We start from the raw sequence: 26,894 nt of genomic DNA on the forward strand, positions 1-26,894 counted from the left end.
CAATTTTACGTCACAATTATGGCGAAATTGGTTTGATGAATCGTGTTATGTCTTTCTGTTATCATGGCACAGTAAAATTTGCCTTGGTGATAGCATATCTTTGATATTGTAATTTTAGGATGGTTGCATGGACTTTCCAAGGTAGTATTAATAGAAAGTAGGTGTCAATCTGTTTTACAAATACTTGTAGCTGAAATGCCTTCTACAGAATAAATAGATATTTTACCCATACCTGGTTGTAGGCTCCGCACTAAATTCTTGTGGTTATCATGTGACATTAAAGTTGCAAATCCCACTTCGAGGTCTCTAGTTGTGAGCACATCAAATTTACAGAAAGAGTCATTCCCACATAATTTCTTCATATTTTGCGTAAATGGATCATTGGGATCCTCTTGAACAGAAAATGTGGGTAAGAAATTGGAGTCATGCTTTTCTTGATAGTTTTCAATCAGCCACTTCGAGTCATAGGTGAAGAGTGAGCTGCCATCGGTCACTGCCCCTGGAATGACCACAACACGAATAAATTACTTTTAAGAAATTTCTTTTGGTAGCTTTTTGAATTGAATGTTTAGCAACATTTATAGCCTGTATATGATGAGAATTAATAAAACATATTTATTACATTATCTATTACATATCTGAAGATTTGACAGGATTATAATAATATTATCAATATAATAATAATAATAATAATAATAATAATAATAATACCAATAATAATAATGGTATGGTAATAATTATTGTCTATTCTCTATTATTGTAGCCAGAACTCACAATCAGCACCAAACTGGAATAGCTCTTCTGAAGTTGAATTTGTCAAGAATACTCTTCCATCTCTCAATGTAAAATCATCATTTGGATTGTTGTTCATGACTCCCATTAGACCTTGTGTTTGGTTCATGAACTCCTCTGGCAGAAGGACACTGATACTCAGGAACTTCCCTTTCCCTCTTACTTCCACCCCAGCCCCTGAAGGAAACATGGCCGTCACACCTTTGTTGGCTCCGTAAAACAGAAATACACCTTTCAAAAGAACATACATATGGTTAAGCATACTATCACTGTGTGGAGAACATTAGGTTATTGATGTCAAGGCATGTTTTCTTTTGTCTAAATTATAGTTGGCTCTTTCTTAGGCCAAGTTCACATGATTCAAGTACAAAATTGACATCCCACAGACAGCTCTAAGGTCAATGTTATTCGAGATGACTGCTCAGATGATCATTATTTTCAGGGTCTAAATCTGTGTGTGGAAAAAAAATTACAACTTGCACTAGATTCTTACATATGTCAGATGAGAATCACCCACTCCAGCACATCTCCTCATCAAGACCGGCGTGAACAACGCCAATCTTAATGAATTGAGCCATAATGTAATAGAAAATGTGATTCACCAGGCCAGGCTACTTTGTCGATTTGTTTCAAGATCATGTCTTGCACAGAGGTCAACATAGACACGCTGAACAGTCTTCAGCTACACATCCCTACCTACCACCAAGCTGAGATGCACTGTCTGACAACTTTCTATCAGAGCTGGCATTAACTTTTCAGCAATTTGTGGCCTTTGCCACAGGTGTCCTTTGTATCACTTTTAGTTGGTACTAACCATTGAATACTAGAAATAATCCACAAGTCCTATCTTTTCCAAGATTCTTTGACACATCTACTTATCACAGTTGGCTTTTAACAAAGTTGCATATCTTTCAAGATATGTTATGTCAGATCAGTATATATAAGCAATCATTGTATTTATCACAGCAGATAAACTTACCCTTAAGGTCTATCCATGTCCGATTAAAGCGTAGAAGTTCTTGGTTAAGAAGCACTTCAAGCGTTACTAAGTCTTCGGCTAGACGTACCTCGATAACATCAGAACTGCCCTCCTTCATTGACACAGAGGAAAATCCAGTGACTGAAGTGGTGGAACCTTCAGCGGAAAAATGAAGCAGGATGTGAATTACTTGATTCTGTTCGGTTACCCAAAAATATTAATACTTAATTTTGTAGGAGATATTGATTTCTAAATTCGTATTTTAATTAGAAATTGAATACTTTATTCTTAATTTCTAGGCTACTCAGTTTAAAGGAGTTGTCGGAGATCTCCCTAATAACAGCCATAAATATACAACCAAAAATCCCCTGGTGGTCCAGCGTCAAAAGTGTAACTGCTTCTGCACGCCATGTCCACTATTGTCCATCCTTGCTCACCTGGCCGCTGCAGTCAATCACTAATCTCAGCAGTATTACCTTCATTTATGTCAAAAAGCTGCTGAGTCAAATGATTGACTGAGGCGGACATGTACAATGGCATCACATCATCATGGCAGGACAAGTAATCACAGACCAAGGCAGATGCGCTGATGCAAAAGGAGATTTAAAAGGTGAGTTATGACACATGTGTATCTCCTTTCTGCTGTTAGAGAATTAAAGGGGTTTTTAAAGACATTTTAAAAAAGTGCACTAACGCTACAAGGAACATACACACAACATTATTTATATATATATATATATATATATATATATATATATATATATATATATATATATATATAAGAAATTTTAAACACTTATGGCTCTGAACCTGGTGATATATTTAAAAAAAATGCTGTGTCCTCAAGGCCCAAAACAGCTGCAACCTTAAAGAGGATTTCCCACAAAGTACATTTTAATTAGTAGGTCTTTGAATAATAATAATTTCCACAATTGGATGTGGTTAAATAAAATGTTCCTGTGCTGAGATAATCTTATAAATGTGCCCCTGCTGTGTCATGTGTAATGGCTATCTGACCGTGCAGGGACATGGTCTGATCACACCACAGCTCCTGGACAGGGGAGGAAGGATAAGAGGATACAGACATTACAGCACAGGATTGCAGCTGATTCTTTTTGTGAGGTAAAACATTTCCCTGCCCGTTTTTAAGCAATATTTTAATTTTACCTCACAGAAAGAATCATATGCAATCCGATGCTGTAATGTCCATATGCTCCCTTTTGCTTCCTCCCCTGCAGAGGAGCTGTGGTATGATCAGACCATGTTCCTGTACGGTCAGACACAGCCATTACACAGTACACAGCAGGGGCACATTTATAAGATTATCTCAGCACAGGAACATTTTTTTCAACACATCTGCAGCTCCCCAGAGTCCTGGTCGTGCAGTATTGTCTCTCTGCCACTAAGGGGAGTGATGTTATGTCTGATTGTACTAAAGAAGTTCACCTGACCAGGTATCACAGTCACACATTACACTTCACACTCCGGCCACCAGGGGGAGCAAAGGGTTCTATGTATTAGGCCACTCCTCACACTCTGGTAAAACTGGGGGTTGGATAGGAAGTTAGGGAGAAGCTGACTGGGTTTTGCCCAGGAACATCCAGTGAGAGAGGGTGTTGCGGGGAAAGATTCAGGGAGGTCCCTGTCAGGGGTGGGATCCTGACAGAGGCCTAGCAAGAGACAGATCGTTACAGAGCCGCGCCTGCACTTCATTGCGGCGGTATCTTAAGAAAGGACAAGAAGCAAAGTATATTGTGGAGAAGTAAGAAACGAGATCACAGCAACAAAGGAGATAATACCTGGAGGAGTCGTGCCCTAAGATCGTGGCAACATCCTTCTGAGGCGCGTAGCCGGTGGCTGGAACATCTAGGGAGTACTGGCTCTACGCTTTACTTCAATCACGGCAGGGCAGTTAACTTTAGGTTGGCTGTCTCACCTTTTCACCTAAGCAGACAACGGAGGCAAATTGTGGGAGAGGGGCGTCTCTAGGGTCCCTATAAAATAGCTCCAGGCCTACCCCGTCATACGGGTGCATCCTATCCAAACTGGGGGACGGAGAGAGAGAACATCAGAAACAGACACAAGAGTTGTCAGGACTATCCCGTGGTGCTCAGCAGGGAGGTACTACAACACACAGGCGCAAATAGGAAGGCTACTGATTTCCACCTGCAAAGGGAACTCTGGATGTGCCTTCGGACCGGCCGGTCTCATCCAGCCCTGTTAGCAGTGCTGTGGATTGTGGATGCTGAAGTCTACAGTAAAAGGTAAAGAGACTGCAACCTTGTGTCCTCGTTATTTACCGCGACCTAAACCACCACCACCTACACCTTTAACTGGATGCCCCTTAGCAGGGCCACGGACCGGGTCGGGCCACCATGACATCCCCCGAACCGAGACAGAGGGACTCGGTACCGAGTACCCCATTGCCCTGCGTCTGGGGGCGCTCCACATCCACTAGTGGAAATTATTACTATTCCAAGATCTATTCAATTAAATATTAAGATTACCTTTGTTTGTGGGAAAACCCCTTTAAGGGGCTAATAAGTTCCTTTTAAGAGAGATTGTAAAATTGTGCCCATTCCCACCTTTTATTGAATTTAGATTTATGGATTCTCACAAAAAAATCAATACAATATCCCAACACATTATTATTATTATTATTATTATTATATATTGTTATAGCGCCATTTATTCCATGGCGCTTTACAAGTGAGGAGGGGTATACATAATAAAAACAAGTACAATAATCTTAAACAATACAAGTCATAACTGGTACAGGAGGAGAGAGGACCCTGCCCGCGAGGGCTCACAATCTACAAGGAATGGGTGAGAATACAGTAGGCGAGGATAGAGCTGGTCATGCAGCGGTTTGGTTGATCGGTGGTTACTGCAGGTTGTAGCAAAACCCTCTACAAGTTGCAAATCACAAGAAGCATAGACCTAAAGTGAGAGCATATCATAAAATGTTGGAAAATGTGAAAGTGATGTAGCCTTAGGGTGTGTGCACAAGATAAGTTTTCCAAGGCAAAGCCCCTTCAGGAAAATGCCAGTGTTTTTATTTCCTCAAGGGGCTTTACAGGTGGATTTACCATTGTACTTTCGTACTTTCCACTATTGTGGTAAACTGCTTCCTAGCGGAAGTCGCCCAGATGATGGACATGCTGCTTTTTTACCATATCCCGGTTTCCGAACCCTAAAGCGGTTAAATGAAATTGCGAAACATTGAACAAGTGCAAAGTCGCCTGAAAAAAGATGTTGTGTGCACATACAAGGTTTTCTGGGCTAAACATTCATTTTTGCAGTTACTCTATGAGCAAGTCGTCCCAGTGTCCAATGTGCAAACTCGATTTCCAACTTGAGCGAGTGGTCAAGTAGACGCTTTCCATACTTGTGATCACGTATTGACCAGCTCCTTATCTACTTCTCTCATGTTCTACAGAGACACTGCAGAAACTTATATTGAGCCCCCAAAAATCTCTTTACTGAGATCTAATGGGTTTTGGATTAATAGATTTGCTAGATTACAGGGATGATCATAGGAAACTATGAAAATGTTTCACTTTACGGAATACTAAAAGTTAATGCAGCTGTGTTTGTGTGGGTGTCTGCACACTTGTATCACGTGCTACTTCTAGAACCCAGCAGGCCCCATATAGAAATGTACAGAGGAATAAATGTCTATCACTCTGTAGAATATGGAGTATAACACAGATATTCTTATCTAGAAGAAGACGTTATTTTTACCAGGGGTGTGACGACAATAGGTGTAGGGTGGCAGTCGCCTTGGAACCTAAGGGACCCAAAAAGTCCATTTGGTTTATATGAAAAGACCAATACCTTGCAATAATTGGGGCCCTCCTTAGGGCTTTTGGATTGGGGCCCCTGATTATTACCTTCAGAAGCATTTTTCCCTTTCGCTACGTACCATTTGGATGCATGGCAGGTTGTGTCCGAGCCTGTATCACGAGAGACTTATTGCTAGAGTCGACCACTGTGTACTCTCCTTTTCCCTTGAAAGTGTAACTGAGACCATCAAAAGTAATGAAGTGCGGATCTCCGAAGGCTGAAGCTGCAACAAACCCAGACAACTGATATTAGTCAATATTCACTCAAACTGAGAGCGGAAGAGTAATAATCAAGGTTAGATAATAAATTTAGTAAAGAAAGTCACAGACACGTGAATCAATAGAGTTAGGGCTTTTCCAATGAGGTCACCTTGTGGCTGGTGGATGACTTACACACTTTAGATAAAAAAGTCAACTAGCGCCTCATGTGTTTTACATGTTACAATAGTGGAAACCATGCATTCATTAATTGCAGGGTGCTTTGCAAATTGTTGGTGTACCTGTCTGTAGAAACCTATTCCTTTTGCTGACTCATGTTTCACCAAGAGGTTTTTTTAAGCTGAAAATGAGCCCAGTATTTAGAATGTACTATATATGTTAAAGAGGTATTCTCCAAGATCCTATCCCAATATGTAGTAGGTGTAATAATAATAATAATATCAGCAAATACATACAATTAGAAATGTAGTATAGTTCTTCTGATTTGCTATGTCGCTTACCCCATGTGCAGGGCATTGCAGTAGCTTGGGTATCCATGGTTATGACCACTCATATGATGACAGTTAGTTGTTTGTAACCATGGATACCTAAGCTAATGCAATGCCCTGCACATGGGGTAACCGACATAGCGAATCAGAAGAACTATAATACTTTTTTCATTGGGGGTATTTGCTAATATTTTTAATATTACACATAATACATCATGGGATAAGATCATGGAGATGGGAATACCCCTTTAAAAGGTCAAATGAGATGAATGGTCTGTTTACCATAGAAAATCAAGAATGTACTATGCGAAAAGTAATTTGTTTGTGATTTGTTGAACCATTTGTAGCGTAATTTGAATCTTGAATTTTATTAGCCCTAAATTGACAGATTTTATTTGCCACTATATTTCCATTTCATTATATACATTAAAATTAAGCACCAACTGCACTGAATGTTTTACTTTACACTAAATATACAATATATTTATATTCCACTAGATGGCGATATGGTTATAGAAAATTAAACTGATAACTTATGCCCCAAATAAACACAATATATCAGTCAGTTATGTTTTATATGAAAAGCAAAATAAATACCTCTAGCTTCCAACTTATTTTGTACGTACAAACATTTTGTTCTAGTTTCCATATATAAGCCATAGATTTGAATAATAACTATGCTCTCTAAATTTTTGCCAAAAGCTCTAACTTTTCTTCATAAACCTATATATACCTAATAAAGTGGTTATAAATTGAATCACTAAGTGAGAACAGCATACTACACGATTCTGGCCATCAGCTAAAAATGGAATACTGACAGAAGAGACAATACTAGTTAATAATGGCACAATTGTAAGATTTTTTTTTTATAATTTTGGAATATCATAACTCACCAACTTTTGGGGGCTTGTATGTGCGACAGTCACTGGATGGTCTGAGTTCCATGTAGTACTGACAGTTATCGGACCAGAGACAACAGTAATAAAAGCTGATCACATCATATAGCCAATGGGAAAACCCAGGTACCCTAGGGGGCTTTCTATATGGTGGAGACCCCCAGTCATGACCTCGGTCGGGGGTGCTGCCTCCTATTGAATCACTAGTAAGGACTTGGACTCCACTTTTGTCATAGCAGCACTGCTGTCCCGCTGCATACTTAGGACTGGGGAGAAAAAAGGAAATTACATAGAGCATTAATAACTTTTCTGTTACTAGATAGTTTTCTGTATTCATTCAGTATAAGTGCACAGGTTTCTTGGAAATTTTTGCAGATTCATATTTTTTAAATATATTTTCAATAGGCCAGGAAAAGATCAATTCACCTATTCTCAGATATAATTTTTCTATTTTTTTGGGGGGGGGAATGGGGTTGATTTATGGTCACTGATAAATTACCATAATTTCCAATTGCTGTTCAATAATGTAATGTTTATCAGATTGCAGAAAAAAACTCTTCTTTTGATTAGTGGCAAATTTTGTTCATGATTGACAATAAGCCCCAAACTTTTTAAAACACTGCTTCTACTTTTGAACACAAAGGCATAAAGTTTTACTAGGATCACCACTAGGGGGTGCTCATTGCATAGAGATTAACTGAAGAGTCCTGGATTAATCCATATGCAATGGGCACCCCCTAGTGGTGGCTACAGACTGCAGCATTTGATTTTAGATTGCATAAGGGAAGCAGGGGATTTGAATGGAGCTTAATCCTCATAAAGATATGATGCAAAAGTGAAGAAGGAATTTAGTTTAGTTTTAAAAATAATACAGTTAATTTGTCAGCACTAGGGGCCTATTCTATTCTAAGTTTTGCTTTGGGGCTACATAATGTTTGTGATTGTCTTTGCAAGTTACTGGATGCTTGGGACTTACATAATACTACACTGTGTAGATACGTCTATACTTTATGTCCCTTAGCCGAGCTAAGAGTCCAGAGACGTTGCATACATTTTGATCGCTTTTTTAAGATAAAATATCTATTAAAAGTTTGGATCTTAAGTAAATATCTAACTTTGGAGACATTTTAAGATTATTTTTAAATGTTAATATCATAAGCTAAAAAAATCCCTAGCATCATTTTATTTTCCCTGGGATCCTTTTTACATTATCTAGTGGACTATAGGAAGTTTCAAGGGTAATGCGTCAGAAGAATCAGTCTGGCATCATTATTGCAGCCGGGTATGTTTGCCTATGAAAAGATACAGCGTTTCAGAGAAAACACACTTAGAAAAGTCGGCAGGGGCCCATGTGTGTCACATGTTTAGTATGAGGCAGATTCCAGTTCTGGCTTCCCTGATCCTTTTGCCTGACAGGTCTCTCTCTGTTTTTGGACATAAGAAGAGACTTGTCAGTCTACAGGAGCGGGGATAACAAATTACCCGGTACTTTCCTCAGACTAGTCAGTAGAGACACAAGACACAGGATTCATTAAAGGTGCTATATGGGAGTTTGGCTAATTTTGCTATGGAGCCAAGATCTTACAGGCAGGTAGTTACTAACTACTTGCCTGTTCTGCCCAGCACCAATCTCTGTCATCTCTGACTAGTCATAGACCGCTCCTGCTGGCGATTCTGCTTCTTCATGTTACCTCGCGTCACTGCCGACATCATGCTAATTGACATCTGGTTACCCACAGTTAGGCACCGGGGAGAATGCTGTCAATCAGTACAACATTGGCAGAGATGCTCCATCAATAGAGCAGGGTGGAAAAGAAGAAGCTGCTCTGTTGATGTGACATCACCAGAAGCAGCAGAATCGCCAGCTAGAGCAATCCGTGACTAGACAGCAGAGATCAGCGGGTAGAACAGACCGGTAGTAAACAACTACCTGCCTGTATGACCTTAGCCCCATAGCACAAATAATCTGTCAGACTTTTTTTGCTCAACTTCTTGTTGCGCAAAAAGTTTGTGATATTTTAAGTTGTTTTATGGCGATGTTCTTGCAAAACACCTTCATGAATCCAGCCCATGGTCTCCTGCTGGATTCATAGTTGGGTTACATTTCCAAGATAAGTTTGTGGTGAGTTTTTTTATGCTGTGTATTTTCGTTGCACAAATAAAACCCAGCCTCTTACAGTTCCAGTAAAATTGATGCCATTTTTTAATATCTTGTGCCCATTGGGTTTTTTTTTACATTGTGTAAAATGACCAATGGTGCATGTTTGAAATCTGCGACATGTCAATTTCTCCTGCGGGTAAGCTGACTTTTTTGTGCGGAAAACCACAAATCAACTACTCTAGATGTGAAAAAGCCCCACGTAAAAAACAAGTTGCTGGTCCCTATTTATTGTAAAACAGACTCTGAAATTATTGGCTAAATTATAGCCATGAAGATGTCCAGCCACTACACTAATGCCTGCATTCTGTGCCAGTCATTGCACTTGTTGGCAGTCTACTTCAGAGAACAATATAAACTTATCTCTCTTACCCACAAAGCTCTTCACAGTTCTGCATTGTCATACATTTTCTCCCTCATCTTTGTCTATTACCATACCTGTGTTCTCTGTCCTGCAACCGACCTAAGGCTAACATAATCCAACCTTCCACTTCTATCTCCAAGACTTCTCTCGTGCTGTGCCAGTTTTCCATAAAGCACTACCCCAGACAATCCAATTGATACTTACGGTAACCCCACATTTTAAGCGTACTCTAAAAGCACATCTCTTTTGACAGGCCTATCACCTCACTTCACTGATATAACTCTTCCAAGTTCCCGCTTTCTACATTTTCTTCAGAATCTGGGTCCTCCTATCCATCTTTCTCCACATTCTTCATGCACCCAGTAACATTTGGTAACTGTACTATACATCACAAGCACGTTCTACCAATTGTGCCCCCCATTCCCTTATAGATTGTAAGCTTGTGAATGAGCAGGGCCCTCACTCCTCCTGTAACTGTAGAATTCTGTGTTACTCGGTAATGTCTTTGTCTGTACTTGTCTCAGCCCAATTGTAAAGTGTTGCAGAATATGTTGGCGCTATATAAATATAATTATTAAATATTATTAATTTATATACAGTATACTTTCTCTACTTTTTATTGCAATGAAAATGTCATCTCCTTAAACAAGGTAGCTATAGTTTTTTTTTTCAAAATGAGCAGTAAATATCTGACTAGACAGACTTTGATCTTTCTGTAAACCTTTTAAAAAAACAACCCAAACACTGTTTTGTGTGCATTATTGTGACCTTGTGGAAGATGTAGTGATTGGTACTGGCATATTTTACATTTATTTTGTAAAACAAACATGCAGGTCATCCACAAGTTAGTACAGCATTTGTATATTCTGTTAGTATATTTCTTTTAATCCAGAAAAAGGAACGAAAGATCACTCCAGTGGATCAGGATACAATACAACATATGAGTAAAGGCGTGGAAGTTGTCCTGACATCCTCTCTGAAAATGTATTGTTTTAATGTATTGCAACAACCTGTTTTATAAGTGATTTAATATACCATATGTAGCAGTTTGGTTAGCCTGAGGATAGGGTTAACAGTTAGCCAGCCCAGGTGGGGAGGAGTCACATGGGCACACAGGAAGCTAGTTCCTATTTGTTAGGCAGTTAGACAGAGTTATGGAAGAGAACAAGCGTCTAGCATACCAAAAGTTGGAGAGTGTGTTTAAGTGACAGAAAAATTAAAGGGTTAACAATAGTGATGAGCGAATATACTCGTTACTCGAGATTTCTCGAGCATGCTCGGGGGTCCTCCGAGTATTTTTTAGTGCTCGGAGATCTAGTTTTTCTTACCGCAGCTGAATGATTTACATCTGTTAGCCAGCATAAGTACATGTGGGGGTTGCCTGATTGCTAGGGAATCCCCACATGTACTTATGCTGGCTAACAGATGTAAATTATTCAGCTGCGGCAAGAAAAACTAAATCTCCGAGCACTAAAAAATACTCGCACGATACCCGAGCGTGCTCGAGAAATCTCGAGTAACGAGTATATAAGCTCATCACTAGTTAACAAGTTCAAAAACAAGTTTTACTCAAACTATCTATCTAGAGGGCCTGAGTGCAGAGGTAGAAGGAGAAGTCACAAGAAGGTTCCTTTCCACCATCAGTGAGACTGAGTACCAGACGTAGCAAGTAACAGAGCTGAGGGAGGCCTAATTCCCCTAGGCAGCTAGTAAGGAGTTGGCTATACTAGGCAACGTGTAAACCGGTCCCGGATATTTAGATAGGGCTATTCTGACCACAAAGGGACATGGTGTACTCATTACAGTGGAGGATAAAAAAAGCTGAAGGCCAGGTTGGAAAGCTTAGAAGTACTCTGTCACTCTTGAATTATACCTATAACATCAGAAATGCAGTATGCAACTAGAAATAAGAAGGAGCTTCTGCCTAATGCAAAAGACATGCAAAAAGTCATCCTGCTCACAGTTTTTGTGCTGCCAACTTAGATATCTGCAGTGATTGAGTCAAAAGAGCATTGGTGACTGTTATGCACTATACACCTCAGCACTCTGTGGCAATGCTCTGCTACTTTACATGGTCTCCACTTTGTAGATGAGCGTCTATGGGTCCTAAATGCTACCACTTCTCAATAATACTACTCACAGTTGATACACTCACACTTTTGCCCCTATAATGTATCTGAGAATGTTATCTTATGTGGATTTGTGTAATAAACCATATTAATACTTTTATACAATTACTTTTTTTTCTTTTAGGCATATTGAAGATTATGTAAAAATGCTGCTGTAGAAACTACAACACCGAGGAAAATAGTAAAAAATATTACCTGCCGTAGATCCCCCTGACACAATGCACAGCTCCTGGGTGGTACGTGCACACACTGCCTGAATCAATGTCACATCCATAATCCGGCTGCAATGTGAAAACATTTCAGTATCAGTTTGGAATATAAACTGGTTTCATTTTACATGTATTACTCTGAGCAGGCGCTTGGTCAGCCACCTCCCTGCAGGACCCGGATGCAGCCCCGTGGCCATTTTGGATCCGGGCCCTGCAGGGAGTGAGCACATCGCCTTGTACCGATCGTCTCAGAGAAGAACGCAGGGAGCCCCCTCCCTGCGCGATGCTTCCCTATGCTGCCGGAACACTGCGATCATGTTTGATCGCAGTGTGCCGGGGGGTTAATGTGCCGGGGGCAGTCCGTGACCGCTCCTGGCACATAGTGCCTGATGTCAGCTGCGATAGTCAGCTGACACCCGGCCGCGATCGGCCGCGCTTCCCCCGTGAGCGCGGCCGATTGCTATGACGTACTATCCCATCACTGGGTATTAAGACCCAGGTCACCTTGACAGGATAGTACGTCATATGGGATTAAGGGGTTAAAAAGCACTTGAATTACAATATATTTATCTTCTCAAATAAGGGGCATTCCTAAGAATTTTGTGGGTAATGTATTATTGCTTTTTCTCCACTACTTGTAAAATGCTACATTTTGTGATCATTTTTTTTTGCATGTCCAAAAGTTACTATTGTTGAATTTACATCTTTTTTCTCCACATCTTTTTTCCAACTCGGGTATGCTTCTTTAACATTCAATCTGTTTTTGGACAGATTTATCAATTGTGGCATTTAAAAAAAACCTGCAAAAATAGTCACACAATAGACTAATTGATCTAGACTGAATTGTTTTGTTTAGAGATTTGCAAAATGTATCATTGTAAAATCCAAAGACTTTGCACTTATTCTTTACTTAAAAAACTGTTTTTAAAAATGCCCCAAGCAATACATATTCCCCAGTGTTTAGGAAATAACATACATGAAACCTGCCCGTGTCTGCCCTTGATTGTGCTAATGTGCAAGGACAGTCTATGATCTCTGAGAGAAACTCAGGAAGCCTCTTTTCACTGTCATGCCACTTTAGACATTTATCGTGTGCCCAACCAGCAGAATCTTTGCGGAAGTCTTCCCCTAGATGCCAAGCCATGGCATGATCTACGCTCCATATAGATGGGATATTCCTAAAAAGAATAGACAAATGTGATCATAAGCATATAAAAATGTCAGAAAAGGCCTCCACTATATATATATATATATACTTATACAGTACAGACCAAAAGTTTGGACACACCTTCTCATTCAAAGATTTTTCTGTATTGTCATGACTATAATAATTGCACATTCACACTGAAGGCATCAAAACTATGAATTAACACATGTGGAATTATATACTTAACAAAAAAGTGTGAAACAACTGAAAATATGTCTTATATACACTCTTGGCATTCTCTTGATGCGCTTCAAGAGATAGTCACCGGGAATGGTTTTCACTTCACAGGTGTGCCCTGTCAGGTTTAATAAGTGGGATTTCTTGCCTTATAAATGGTGTTTGGACCATCAGTTGTGTTGTGCAGAAGTCTGGTGGATACACAGCTGATAGTCCTACTGAATAGACTGTTAGAATTTGTATTATGGCAAGAAAAAAGCAGCTAAGTAAAGAAAAACGAGTGGCCATCATTACTTTAAGAAATGAAGGTCAGTCAGTCCAAAAAATTGGGAAAACTTTGAAAGTGTCCCCAAGTGCAGTTGCAGCTTACTGGCCACTAAGAACTTTGCTTTCATGTTTCTTTCAACTTTATTCCCTTTTCTATGGAATGTGAAAAGTGACCTGTTGTCCTAATATTATGTAAAGTCATATTTATCTACATTAAAGAAGTTTCGTGAGCTCTGAAAAAAGTCAAGCTATCTAGTAGATGGTGGAAGAGTATGTAGTCAAGAACCTATTTCTGTATACACGTCTTTGCTTATCTTCTTGTCTTCCTGAGTAGAATGGGTCTGTATTCTTGACATATTCTGGAAACAACATTTTCCATCAAGCTTCAGTGTATGGACCACCCCATTTATGGAGCATGATTGATAATGTACCATGCATTTGGGAGGGGAAGTTGAGTTTATGCTCACTGAGCATACATTAAAGACACAGAGTTGCATGTTAAATAGCTAAGAAACCTAGCCATACCCTATGTAAGTGAAGTCTTCCATCACAGTAAAAACAAGTCTGAGTAATTATAATTATCTGACAGCTTTTGCTTTGTAAGTGAAATCAGAAAGAAGTAAATTACTTAGAGAATGACACAATTCCAAAAACACTCATAAAATCACTTAAAAAATGTAGTTGTCTATGACTTTTGGTTGGGTTGCTCATCTTGGAGACGAAACTTCTTAGTCTAACGTTCAAAATATATCCATTTTTTTAGTTCTACAACATCTCATTCTTTTGCTCACCGCAATGTAAATCAATCACACATGCAAAGTAAGAACTCCTTTACTCCTTTACACCCCCAGTGGTGGAAACTCTACCTCTATATACTCTGGTAGCCTCACCCAGCCATACATTGGAAATACAATTATCATTATCAGCATATGCTGCCTTTATCCCAAACATGGCAGTAAGAAAAACAATCCGCAGCCCCATGCTCATTCTAGAAGAATTTGCCTGAAGAAAACCAATGAGCAGGCCATGAACATTACAAATACAATAAGGTATAATGTAAATTACTACATGACATGCACGTACACACTATCCATACTAACAAAAGAGTGAGCACTCCATAATCTAACAGTTACAATATCTAGATTTGAAAATCCTTTCTTTTCTCTGCATAAATTTGGAATACCATAAACTACGTAGTTATGATCTTACCACTTGCCATCATCATATTCACTAGTTACAATCCTAAGGCTTCCAAATTCGAAGGCCCTATGTTCAGCGGCTGCTGGTTTGGGGTTGAACGTGAAAGTTCCATTATTGAGATGTTCATGTACCAGGGTATAGAGATATTGCCAAGAGGGTACCCAAGAGGCAGAATATGGCTCTCCTGAGGACAGGAATTAAAAATAAGTACTTTTTTCACAGAACTGCAATTTTTTGTACTAAAGGTACAGCACTAGGGGCAGGTTTTAATACACAAAGTGCATAATTGTTAGGCAAGTGAATTATTTGGCAAGTAAATATTTTCAGCATATCATAATTTTTCTGAGACTCCAAGCTGTATGCGCTAGCTGAATGGGTCTCTCCCCATTGATTTCTTCATCTAGCACTTCAGGTCTTGGGTCCATACAACATGTATCTCTCATTTTTGCCTCTTAATGCTTTCCTATAATCGTACTTGTCTGTTAAAGGGAACCTGTTACCAGGTTTGTCCCATATGAGATAAGACCACCACCTTTCAGCCATCATTCTAATATGCCCCCAATCCGGCCTGCAACAAAAGAAAAACACCTTTATTATATTATATTATTATACTCATCTACATTACATATATATTATGCTCAACTACAGAGCAGTTGTGTCCGATGAGCATCACAGTCTTGGTCCGGCGCCTCCTTTCTTCTTGTGATGCCGTCCTCCTTCTGTGCTTCGTGAGGAAGACGTGTTTTATACACAGTGTTCCCCAGCATCGTGCTCCTGCGCAAGTGTACTTCTCTGCTCTGACCTGGGCAGGTCAAAGAGCCCTGGCAAATGCGCACTGCAGTACTTTACTCTGCCCTAATTATTGCAGAGAAGTACACCTGCGCAGGAACACTGTGTGGATGATATAGGGCGCGCCATCCACACGAAGCCCAGGAGGAGAACGGCAATGCAAGAAGTGAAGAGGCACTGGACAAAGACCAGTGATGCCCTGTGGGTGAGTATAATAAAAAGTGTTGCAGGCCGGATTGGGGGCATATACACAGCATATTAGAATGCTGTATATCAGGGCTGAAAGGTGGTAGTCTTATCTCATATGGGACGAAACTGGTGACAGTTTCGATTTAACCCTAACACATGTCATATTATTTTTGGACTTTATGATAGACATTGTCATTAGCACTTTCTAGTGGTCTTTACTAGAGTTGAGCGAATTTGTTCGGATTTGGTTCCGAATACGATCGGCAGCGAATATTGTTTTTGCAATATTCTTCTAACACAGCCGAACGTCATTAGAATCAATGGGAGTAGAAATTACCGAATATGTTCGGAAACGGTCAACGAACACATATTCGTCACGAATAGGGTACAAATATGGCACGAATATGGCAAATTCAGATTCAGAGACCGAATCTGAACAAATTCACTCAACTCTTCGGGTGGAAAATGGACTCAAAATCAACTCCCAAACTTACTGCCAGTTTGTAGAAGATACTTTCTTCAAGCAGTGGTACAGGATGAAGTCTGTACCTTTCAAGATAACCGTGATTTTTATGCAGGACAATGCTCCATCACATGCATCCATGTATCCGCTCATTGACTGCCAGTAAAGGCCTGAAAAATGAAAGAATAATAACATGGCCCCAGTCCTCATCTGACCTAAAATTGATGAAGCACTTGTTGATGGTGCTGCCCATAAAGTTGATCGACAACAGATTAAGAAACTGACATTCCATTGCTGGAAGGCTTATGACTGTTATGAAAGAGAAGGGGAGCTATACTGGTTACTGATATATATATATATATATATATATATATATATATATATATATATATATATATCAGTAATATATCAGTAATATATATATATACTGTATATTAAAATGTTAGAAATGCATTTTTGTACATTTTGAGTGGTTTGGTTATTATTCTCACATTAACGTATAAAAATAAACAACTGAGATGGGAAAATTTACATTTATAATTTGGCTGCATAATAATTCTGCACAATAATAGTTGCCCAACAATTATGCACACAGATATTCTCCTAAGAATGTCAAAACTTAACTTTTACCATCTTAAATTTTCAAGTTTTAGGTTTATTAACCTTTTGGGTTTTCCGTTGGCACTGTAGATGTTCAATAATAAAATGAATCTTTAAAAATACAAATTACTAATTCAGCCCCCTTACTTAGGGATCAGTTGATATGCTGAACACTTCAGACAATTAAATTAATGATAACACATGAATTAGATTTGTACCTGATTCTGTGTAGCCCCAGACTTCAATGTCTACTATGTCTGATTTCAAGATTTCTGGGTTCCACTGAACAGTTAAGCTGCCTCCGAAATTAGGTGTCCCATAATACTGCCACTTTGTTTCATTAACTAGAATACATTTTTCTGACTCTGATATCTTTCCAGGATGCACTGTAATAAAACATACAATATCTTAATGAAAAATTTAAGTGGTAAGTAGAGTAGTATTAAAACTATGAAATAAATATGTTCATATTTCAATAATTTGGAGGCTTCATATTTTTTCTCTTTGATGTGTTGTTCTACATATAATGTCAAGAAACCTTTCATACACATTGTTGTACTCATCTTGCATTGATCATAACCTTTCCAAATACAGAATTATATTTTGTCAGACTTCCAAATGAACAATGTATATCAACCTCTTCCATCTGTGCAAAATATGGATGGATGTCTCCTATTACAGGGCACCACAGTATTCTAGCTAGGAGTGCTAATCAAATTTGATTGACCAGCTCCATCAGTGTCTGTACAAAGCCACAAAGAAGTAACTTGAAGTTCCCAGACCTCAATCCAAAATCTGTATCAGGGCCCCCACCTATTATGTGCCACTCATGTATACTTCTTGTGTAGCAGACAGGCCTTTGAATCCCCTCAAATGCTAGTTATAGGTGTGACTGCTACCTCTGCACCCCTATAACTAAACCCCTGTCATAGTATGCTCTGCTAAATCACAAAAATCAGTATATCCCTCACATTTTTGGAAATGTTTTATTATTCTTTTCATGGGACAGCACTGAAGTAAAGTAAAGTAGTCAGTGTACAGCTTGTATAACAGTGTAAATTTGGTGTGCCCTCTAAATAACTCAACACACAACTATTAATGTCTAAATTGTTGGCAACAAAAGTGAGTACACCCATAAGTGAAAATGGCCAAATTGTGATCAATTAACTATTTTCCCTCCCTGGTATCATGTGACTCATTAGTGTTAGAAGGTATCATGTTTGAATGGAGAGCAGGTGCGTTAAATCTGGTGTTATCACTTTCATACTCTCTCATACTGGTCTCTGGAAGTTCAACATGGCACCTCATGGCAAATAACTCTCTGAGGATCTGAAAAAACAATTGTTGCTCTACATAAAGATGGCCTAGGCTATCTAAGAACATTGCCAACACTCTGAAGCTGAGCTGCAGCACAGTGGCCAAGACCTTGCTGAGGTTTAACAAAATAGGTTCCACTCAGAACAGGTCTCGCTATAGTCGACCAAAGAAGTTGAATGCACATGCTCAGTGTCATATCCAGAGTTTGCCTTTTCAAAATAGACCTATAAGTTGTGCCTGCATAGCCGCAGAGGTTAAAGGAATGGGGGGGTCAGCCTGTCAGTGCTCAGACCATATGCCGCACACTACATCAAATTGGTCTGTATCGCTGTTGTCCCAGAAGGAAGCTTCTTATAAGGATGATGCATAAGAAAGACTGCAAACAGTTTACTAAAGACAAGCAGACTATGGTCATGGATTACTAGAACCATGTCCTGTGCTCTGATGAGAGCAAGATATATTTATTTGGTTCATATGGTGAGGAGTACAAAGACTAATAGGTCTTACCTACAGTCAAGCATGGTGGTAGCACTCTCATGGTTTGGGGCTACATGAGTGCTGCTGGATGTGGAGAACTCTAGTTCATTGCAGGTACCATGAATGCCAACATGTACTTTGACATACGAAGGCAGAACATGATCCCCTCCCTTTGGAAACTTGGCCGCAGGGCAGTATTCCAACATGATAACGACTCCAAACACACCTGCAAGACAACCACTGACTTTCTAAATAAACTGAGGGTAAAGGTGCTGGACTAGCAAGTGTCTCCAGACACTTTCCCCTGAGGAAGCCACGCTGTGTGGCGATACGCATGGCGCTCTTCCCCCTCCTCTATGATGTGATCGGGTGACCCTTCTTCTTAGATTCCAACAGTTCCTATACATCCTCATTTATTTGCTCTTTCTTCTGCTTTCCCTTTTGACTTGTGTTTATTATTTCCCTTTTATAGGGATAGTTCCTCACTCTTTCTGTTTTCAGGAATTACAGTATTATATTCCCTTTAAAGGGGTTCAATTATTTAGAGTCAAGGGATGTATTTTCATATTTTGGAGTTTTTTTGAGCTTTGTATGTTTTGTACTGTTTATATGGGTTTTTTTTCTGTGTAGTGTGCCTGACCTCAGCACTCTCCCGGTGCACTTAGTGGAGGAGTCTGAAGGGTACTTATATGACCTTTCATGTTGTTGTTTATCTATAAACCTTTGGGTATTTTAATTGTTTTTAAATCACGTCTTGTTTTGCTTGTCTAATTTTGAATAAAGATAATTTTATTAAATCTTGTATATTCAATGGTGATCCTTGCCTTTACACACTACTTTCTTTGTTGTTTGCTCAGACCTGAACCTATAGAGCATCTGAGGGGCATCCTCAAATGGAAGGTGGAGGAGCACAAGGTCTCCAATATCCACCATCTTCGTGATGTCGCCATCTTCAGTATTGTCCCATGAAAAGTTAAAATAAAATATTTTAAAAAATGAGAGGGATGTACTCACTTTAGTGATATACTTTATCTAATGGTATTTGGAGGCGCAGGTTATGAGGAAAGAAGGGGAAAAGCTATGGAATGGTGTGGAGGCAGGACATGTAAGTGAACTGTGTAAATGGCCTTGTGGCTGATATTAGCCACATGCCTTTATGCCGAAGGGGGGCCTCGGGTCTCATATGCTGAAGTTTGGCTTCAGGTACTGAAGCTAGGCCTTGGACCTCTAGGATAAAGTTAGACCGCATGTCTGGGCTACATCTTATGGTTTGACTTCAATTTTCCTCATGTCATGACTGCTCAGGGCCTCATGATTGGGATTCAGAGTTTTACTTATGCTGAGGCCTCATGTCTGTCCTCATTTTGTGGTTCAATAACATTTCCACTGTTGTCCCGCCAAAATGGTATAAGTCTAACGTCTAACTTCTCCATCCGTAGGAGGACACATTATCCCTGTGAAGACTGCTCTCCAGCTGCGCCTTATTAATTAGCTCATTCAGGTGCTTCGGGGCTAGTCTGAGAATTGACATGTACCACTCAAAGTAAAGGCATCTCCTGAATTCACAAATTAATTACTCTCTTAAATGTAAGTCTGAATCTGCTTTCATGACTCATTGGAGACATATGTCTAATAAGTTAATCCTATGGCACAACAAACTACTTCATAGTAACAAAAAAATTAGATAGATGCTAATTTCCTCATGTTGGGAGAAAACACTACATACTGCAATCAGACTAGCTCCCTCGTGTCTTGTAACTTTGGTTTCGTGCCATGTGCCTCAGCCTTCATGCCTCGTGCCTTGTGCCTCTGGCTTCACACTTTGTGCATTGTGCCTCTGGCTTTATGCCTCATGCCTTGGGTCTCTTACTGCATGCCTCTGGCGTGTGTCTCTGATTGCGTGCATCATGCTTTGTGCCTCGTGTCTTGTGCCTCTGGCTTCATGCCTTGTGCCTCTAGGTGGGTGCATCATGCCTTGTGCCTCTGGCTGTGTGCCTGGTGCCTTTTGCCTCTGGCTGCATGCCTGGTGCCTTGTGCCTCTGGCTGCGTGCCTCGTGTGTTGTGCCTCTAGCTGCGTGCCTTGTGTCCCTGGCTTCATGCCTCATGCCTCTGAATGCGTGCCTCATGCTTTGTCCCTCTGGCTGCGTGTCTTGTCCCTCTGGCTGGTGCCTTGTGCCTATGGCTGCAAGCTTTGTGCCTCTGGCTTCGTGACTCATGCCTTGTACCTCATGCCTCTGGTTTCATCCTTTCTACCTTGTGTCAGTGCTGATGTCTCTTGCCTCACACCTCTTCCTTTGCCTCATTCTTTGGATCTTGACTTGGCCAAATGAGCAACTATGCTAAGATTCGCCTAGTATGTTTTCTGTCATGGTTCCCAATGGCAAGGGAACGTCAGAGAACAGAAATAACAGAACAGCTCTTGGGTGATGGAATCTCGAGCTGACCGTGAGCTAAACCTACCACACAACTAACAGTGGCCGGGTGGCGTACCTACGTTTTATCCCTAGACGCCTAGCGCCAGCCGGAGGACTAACTAACCCTAATAGAGGAAAAGACAGACCTGGCTTACCTCTAGGGAAATTCCCCCAAAAAGGAGACAGAAGCCCCCCACATATATTGACGGTGAGTTCAGAGGAAAAGACATACGCAGTATGAAGGTAGGTTCAGCAAAGCGAGGTCCGCTTACTAGATAGCAAGAAGATACAATAGGGAACTTCACGGTCAGCTGAAAACCCTATTAAAACACCATCCCGAAATTACTTTAAGACTCATGTGTCAACTCATGACACCGGAGTGGCAATTTCGGCCCACAAGAGCTTCCAGCTACAGAAAAATAACATAACTGTGAACTGGAACAAAAATGCAAAACAAACTTAGGACTAAGAGTCCAACTTAGCTGATAGTAGTCTAGAAGCAGGAACATGCAACAGAAAGGCTCTGGTTACATTGATGGCCGGCACTAGAATAACTGAGCAGCAAGGCTAAATAGGATACACCCATATCCAGATGGAAACAGGTGAACAGAGAAAGTGAAGCACACAAGTCCAGTACCACCAGTGACCACCGGGGGAGCCCAAAAACCAAACTCACAACAGTACCCCCCCCTCAAGGAGGGGGCACCGAACCCTCACAAGAACCACCAGGGCGATCAGGACGAGCCCTATGAAAGGCACGGACCAAATCAGAGGCATGAACATCAGAGGCTGTCACCCAAGAATTATCCTCTTGACCGTAGCCCTTCCACTTGACCAGATACTGAAGTTTCCGTCTGGAAACACGGGAGTCCAAGATCTTCTCCACAACGTACTCCAATTCACCCTCAACCAACACCGGAGCGGGAGGCTCAATGGAAGGCACAACCGGTACCTCATACCTGCGCAATAATGACCGATGGAAGACATTATGGATAGAAAAAGATGCTGGGAGGTCCAATCGAAAGGACACAGGGTTAAGAATCTCCAAAATCTTATACGGGCCGATGAACCAAGGCTTAAACTTAGGAGAAGAAACCCTCATAGGGACAAAACGAGAAGACAACCACACCAAGTCCCCAACACGAAGTCGAGGACCAACACGACGACGGCGGTTAGCAAAATGCCGAGTCTTCTCCTGGGACAACTCCAAATTGTCCACCACCTGTCCCCAAATCCGATGCAACCTATCCACCACAGTATCCACTCATCCCCCTGCTTAATTCGCACCAAATTATACGCCCCACGGAGATCAATCTTAGAGAACCACTTAGCCCCTTTTATTCGAGCAAACAAATCAGTCAGCAGTGGCAGAGGATACTGATATTTGACTGTAATTTTATTCAAGAGTCGATAATCAATACACGGCCTCAAAGAGCCATCTTTTTTAGATACAAAGAAAAAACCGGCTCCTAAGGGAGATGAAGAAGGACGAATATGTCCCTTTTCCAGGGACTCCTTAATATATTCTCGCATAGCAGCATGTTCAGGTACAGATAGATTAAATAAACGACCCTTTGGAAATTTACTGCCCGGAATCAGATCTATGGTACAATCGCAATCTCTGTGAGGAGGTAGTGAACCAAGCTTAGGCTCCTCAAAAACATCACGATAATCAGATAAAAATTCCGGAATCTCAGAGGGAATAGATGACGAAATGGAAACCAAAGGTACGTCCCCATGAGCCCCCTGACATCCCCAGCTTAACACAGACATTGCTTTCCAGTCAAGGACTGGGTTATGAGATTGTAACCATGGTAATCCGAGCACCAAAACGTCATGTAGATTGTACAACACAAGGAAGCGAATCATCTCCTGATGGTCTGGAATCATACGCATAGTCACTTGTGTCCAGTATTGTGGTTTATTACTAGCCAATGGTGTAGAGTCAATACCCTTCAGAGGTATAGGAACTTCCAGAGGCTCTAGATCAAACCCACAGCGCCTGGCAAAGGACCAATCCATTAGACTCAAAGCGGCGCCAGAGTCGACATATGCATCCGCGGTAATTGACGATAATGAACAAATCAAGGTCACAGACAGAATAAACTTAGACTGTAAAGTGCCAATTGAAATAGACTTATCAACCTTTTTTGTACGTTTAGAGCATGCTGATATAACATGAGTTGAATCACCACAATAGAAGCACAACCCATTTTTTCGCCTAAAATTCTGCCGTTCGCTTCTGGACAGAATTCTATCACATTGCATATTTTCTGGAGCCTTCTCAGAAGACACCGCCAAATGGTGCACAGGTTTGCGCTCCCGCAAACGCCAATCAATCTGAATAGCCATTGTCATGGACTCATTCAGACCTGTAGGTGCAGGGAACCCCACCATAACATCTTTAATGGCATCAGAGAGACCCTCTCTGAAATTCGCCGCCAGGGCGCACTCATTCCACTGAGTAAGCACAGACCATTTACGAAATTTTTGGCAGTATATTTCAGCTTCATCTTGCCCTTGAGATAGGGCCATCAAGGCTTTTTCAGCCTGAATCTCTAAGTTAGGTTCCTCATAAAGCAACCCCAAAGCCAGAAAAAACGCATCCACATTGAGCAACGCAGGATCCCCGGGTGCCAATGCAAATGACCAGTCTTGAGGGTCACCCCGCAGCAAGGAAATTACTATCCTAACCTGCTGTGCGGGATCTCCAGCGGAGCGAGATCTCAGGGAAAGAAATAATTTACAATTATTTTTGAAATTCAGGAAACGAGATCTATCCCCGGAGAAAAATTCTGGTATAGGAATTCTAGGTTCAGATATAGGAGCATGAATAACAAAATCCTGTAAATTTTGAACCTTCGTAGCAAGATTATTCAAACCTGTAGCCAAACTCTGAGGATCCATTTTAATCAGGTGAGATCAGAGCCATTCAAGGATTAGAAGGAGAGAGAGAGACAAAGGCTGCAATTAGAGCAGAAATGCAACTAAGTCAACTATAGAGCAAGCTCAGAGGAAAAAAAAATAAAAAATCTGCAGACTTCTTTTTCTCTCCTTTCTTCTGCCAACGGTTTTAACACTGGTCCGGCCATACTGTCATGGTTCCCAATGGCAAGGGAACGTCAGAGAACAGAAATAACAGAACAGCTCTTGGGTGATGGAATCTCGAGCTGACCGTGAGCTAAACCTACCACACAACTAACAGTGGCCGGGTGGCATACCTACGTTTTATCCCTAGATGCCTAGCGCCAGCCGGAGGACTAACTAACCCTAATAGAGGAAAAGACAGACCTGGCTTACCTCTAGGGAAATTCCCCCAAAAAGGAGACAGAAGCCCCCCACATATATTGACGGTGAGTTCAGAGGAAAAGACATACGCAGTATGAAGGTAGGTTCAGCAAAGCGAGGTCCGCTTACTAGATAGCAAGAAGATACAATAGGGAACTTCACGGTCAGCTGAAAACCCTATTAAAACACCATCCCGAAATTACTTTAAGACTCATGTGTCAACTCATGACACCGGAGTGGCAATTTCGGCCCACAAGAGCTTCCAGCTACAGAAAAATAACATAACTGTGAACTGGAACAAAAATGCAAAACAAACTTAGGACTAAGAGTCCAACTTAGCTGATAGTAGTCTAGAAGCAGGAACATGCAACAGAAAGGCTCTGGTTACATTGATGGCCGGCACTAGAATAACTGAGCAGCAAGGCTAAATAGGATACACCCATATCCAGATGGAAACAGGTGAACAGAGAAAGTGAAGCACACAAGTCCAGTACCACCAGTGACCACCGGGGGAGCCCAAAAACCAAACTCACAACAGTACCCCCCCCTCAAGGAGGGGGCACCGAACCCTCACAAGAACCACCAGGGCGATCAGGACGAGCCCTATGAAAGGCACGGACCAAATCAGAGGCATGAACATCAGAGGCTGTCACCCAAGAATTATCCTCTTGACCGTAGCCCTTCCACTTGACCAGATACTGAAGTTTCCGTCTGGAAACACGGGAGTCCAAGATCTTCTCCACAACGTACTCCAATTCACCCTCAACCAACACCGGAGCGGGAGGCTCAACGGAAGGCACAACCGGTACCTCATACCTGCGCAATAATGACCGATGGAAGACATTATGGATAGAAAAAGATGCTGGGAGGTCCAATCGAAAGGACACGGGGTTAAGAATCTCCAAAATCTTATACGGGCCGATGAACCGAGGCTTAAACTTAGGAGAAGAAACCCTCATAGGGACAAAACGAGAAGACAACCACACCAAGTCCCCAACACGAAGTCGAGGACCAACACGACGACGGCGGTTAGCAAAATGCCGAGTCTTCTCCTGGGACAACTCCAAATTGTCCACCACCTGTCCCCAAATCCGATGCAACCTATCCACCACAGTATCCACTCATCCCCCTGCTTAATTCGCACCAAATTATACGCCCCACGGAGATCAATCTTAGAGAACCACTTAGCCCCTTTTATTCGAGCAAACAAATCAGTCAGCAGTGGCAGAGGATACTGATATTTGACTGTAATTTTATTCAAGAGTCGATAATCAATACACGGCCTCAAAGAGCCATCTTTTTTAGATACAAAGAAAAAACCGGCTCCTAAGGGAGATGAAGAAGGACGAATATGTCCCTTTTCCAGGGACTCCTTAATATATTCTCGCATAGCAGCATGTTCAGGTACAGATAGATTAAATAAACGACCCTTTGGAAATTTACTGCCCGGAATCAGATCTATGGTACAATCGCAATCTCTGTGAGGAGGTAGTGAACCAAGCTTAGGCTCCTCAAAAACATCACGATAATCAGATAAAAATTCCGGAATCTCAGAGGGAATAGATGACGAAATGGAAACCAAAGGTACGTCCCCATGAGCCCCCTGACATCCCCAGCTTAACACAGACATTGCTTTCCAGTCAAGGACTGGGTTATGAGATTGTAACCATGGTAATCCGAGCACCAAAACGTCATGTAGATTGTACAACACAAGGAAGCGAATCATCTCCTGATGGTCTGGAATCATACGCATAGTCACTTGTGTCCAGTATTGTGGTTTATTACTAGCCAATGGTGTAGAGTCAATACCCTTCAGAGGTATAGGAACTTCCAGAGGCTCTAGATCAAACCCACAGCGCCTGGCAAAGGACCAATCCATTAGACTCAAAGCGGCGCCAGAGTCGACATATGCATCCGCGGTAATTGACGATAATGAACAAATCAAGGTCACAGACAGAATAAACTTAGACTGTAAAGTGCCAATTGAAATAGACTTATCAACCTTTTTTGTACGTTTAGAGCATGCTGATATAACATGAGTTGAATCACCACAATAGAAGCACAACCCATTTTTTCGCCTAAAATTCTGCCGTTCGCTTCTGGACAGAATTCTATCACATTGCATATTTTCTGGAGCCTTCTCAGAAGACACCGCCAAATGGTGCACAGGTTTGCGCTCCCGCAAACGCCGATCAATCTGAATAGCCATTGTCATGGACTCATTCAGACCTGTAGGTGCAGGGAACCCCACCATAACATCTTTAATGGCATCAGAGAGACCCTCTCTGAAATTCGCCGCCAGGGCGCACTCATTCCACTGAGTAAGCACAGACCATTTACGAAATTTTTGGCAGTATATTTCAGCTTCATCTTGCCCTTGAGATAGGGCCATCAAGGCTTTTTCAGCCTGAATCTCTAAGTTAGGTT

At 41.1% G+C, this 26,894-nt stretch overlaps 1 protein-coding gene across 2 annotated transcripts in view; it reads right to left on the bottom strand.

Moving 5' to 3' along the window:
* SUSD2 (sushi domain containing 2) overlaps positions 1-26,894 on the bottom strand; it is a 354,318-nt gene that overhangs the window by 104,928 nt on the left and 222,496 nt on the right. For both annotated transcript variants that reach the window (XM_077292088.1, XM_077292084.1), the window contains 9 exons: positions 17,190-17,357; positions 14,940-15,114; positions 13,056-13,257; positions 12,066-12,151; positions 7,217-7,485; positions 5,697-5,840; positions 1,772-1,927; positions 775-1,023; positions 233-499 (listed from right to left, as the gene is read on the bottom strand). In XM_077292088.1, the coding sequence (XP_077148203.1) occupies positions 233-499; positions 775-1,023; positions 1,772-1,927; positions 5,697-5,840; positions 7,217-7,485; positions 12,066-12,151; positions 13,056-13,257; positions 14,940-15,114; positions 17,190-17,357 (1,716 nt within the window). The remainder of the gene's footprint in view (positions 1-232; positions 500-774; positions 1,024-1,771; positions 1,928-5,696; positions 5,841-7,216; positions 7,486-12,065; positions 12,152-13,055; positions 13,258-14,939; positions 15,115-17,189; positions 17,358-26,894) is intronic.

The sequence above is a fragment of the Ranitomeya variabilis genome, chromosome 1 (assembly GCF_051348905.1).
Source record: "Ranitomeya variabilis isolate aRanVar5 chromosome 1, aRanVar5.hap1, whole genome shotgun sequence".
Classification (NCBI taxonomy): domain Eukaryota; kingdom Metazoa; phylum Chordata; class Amphibia; order Anura; family Dendrobatidae; genus Ranitomeya; species Ranitomeya variabilis.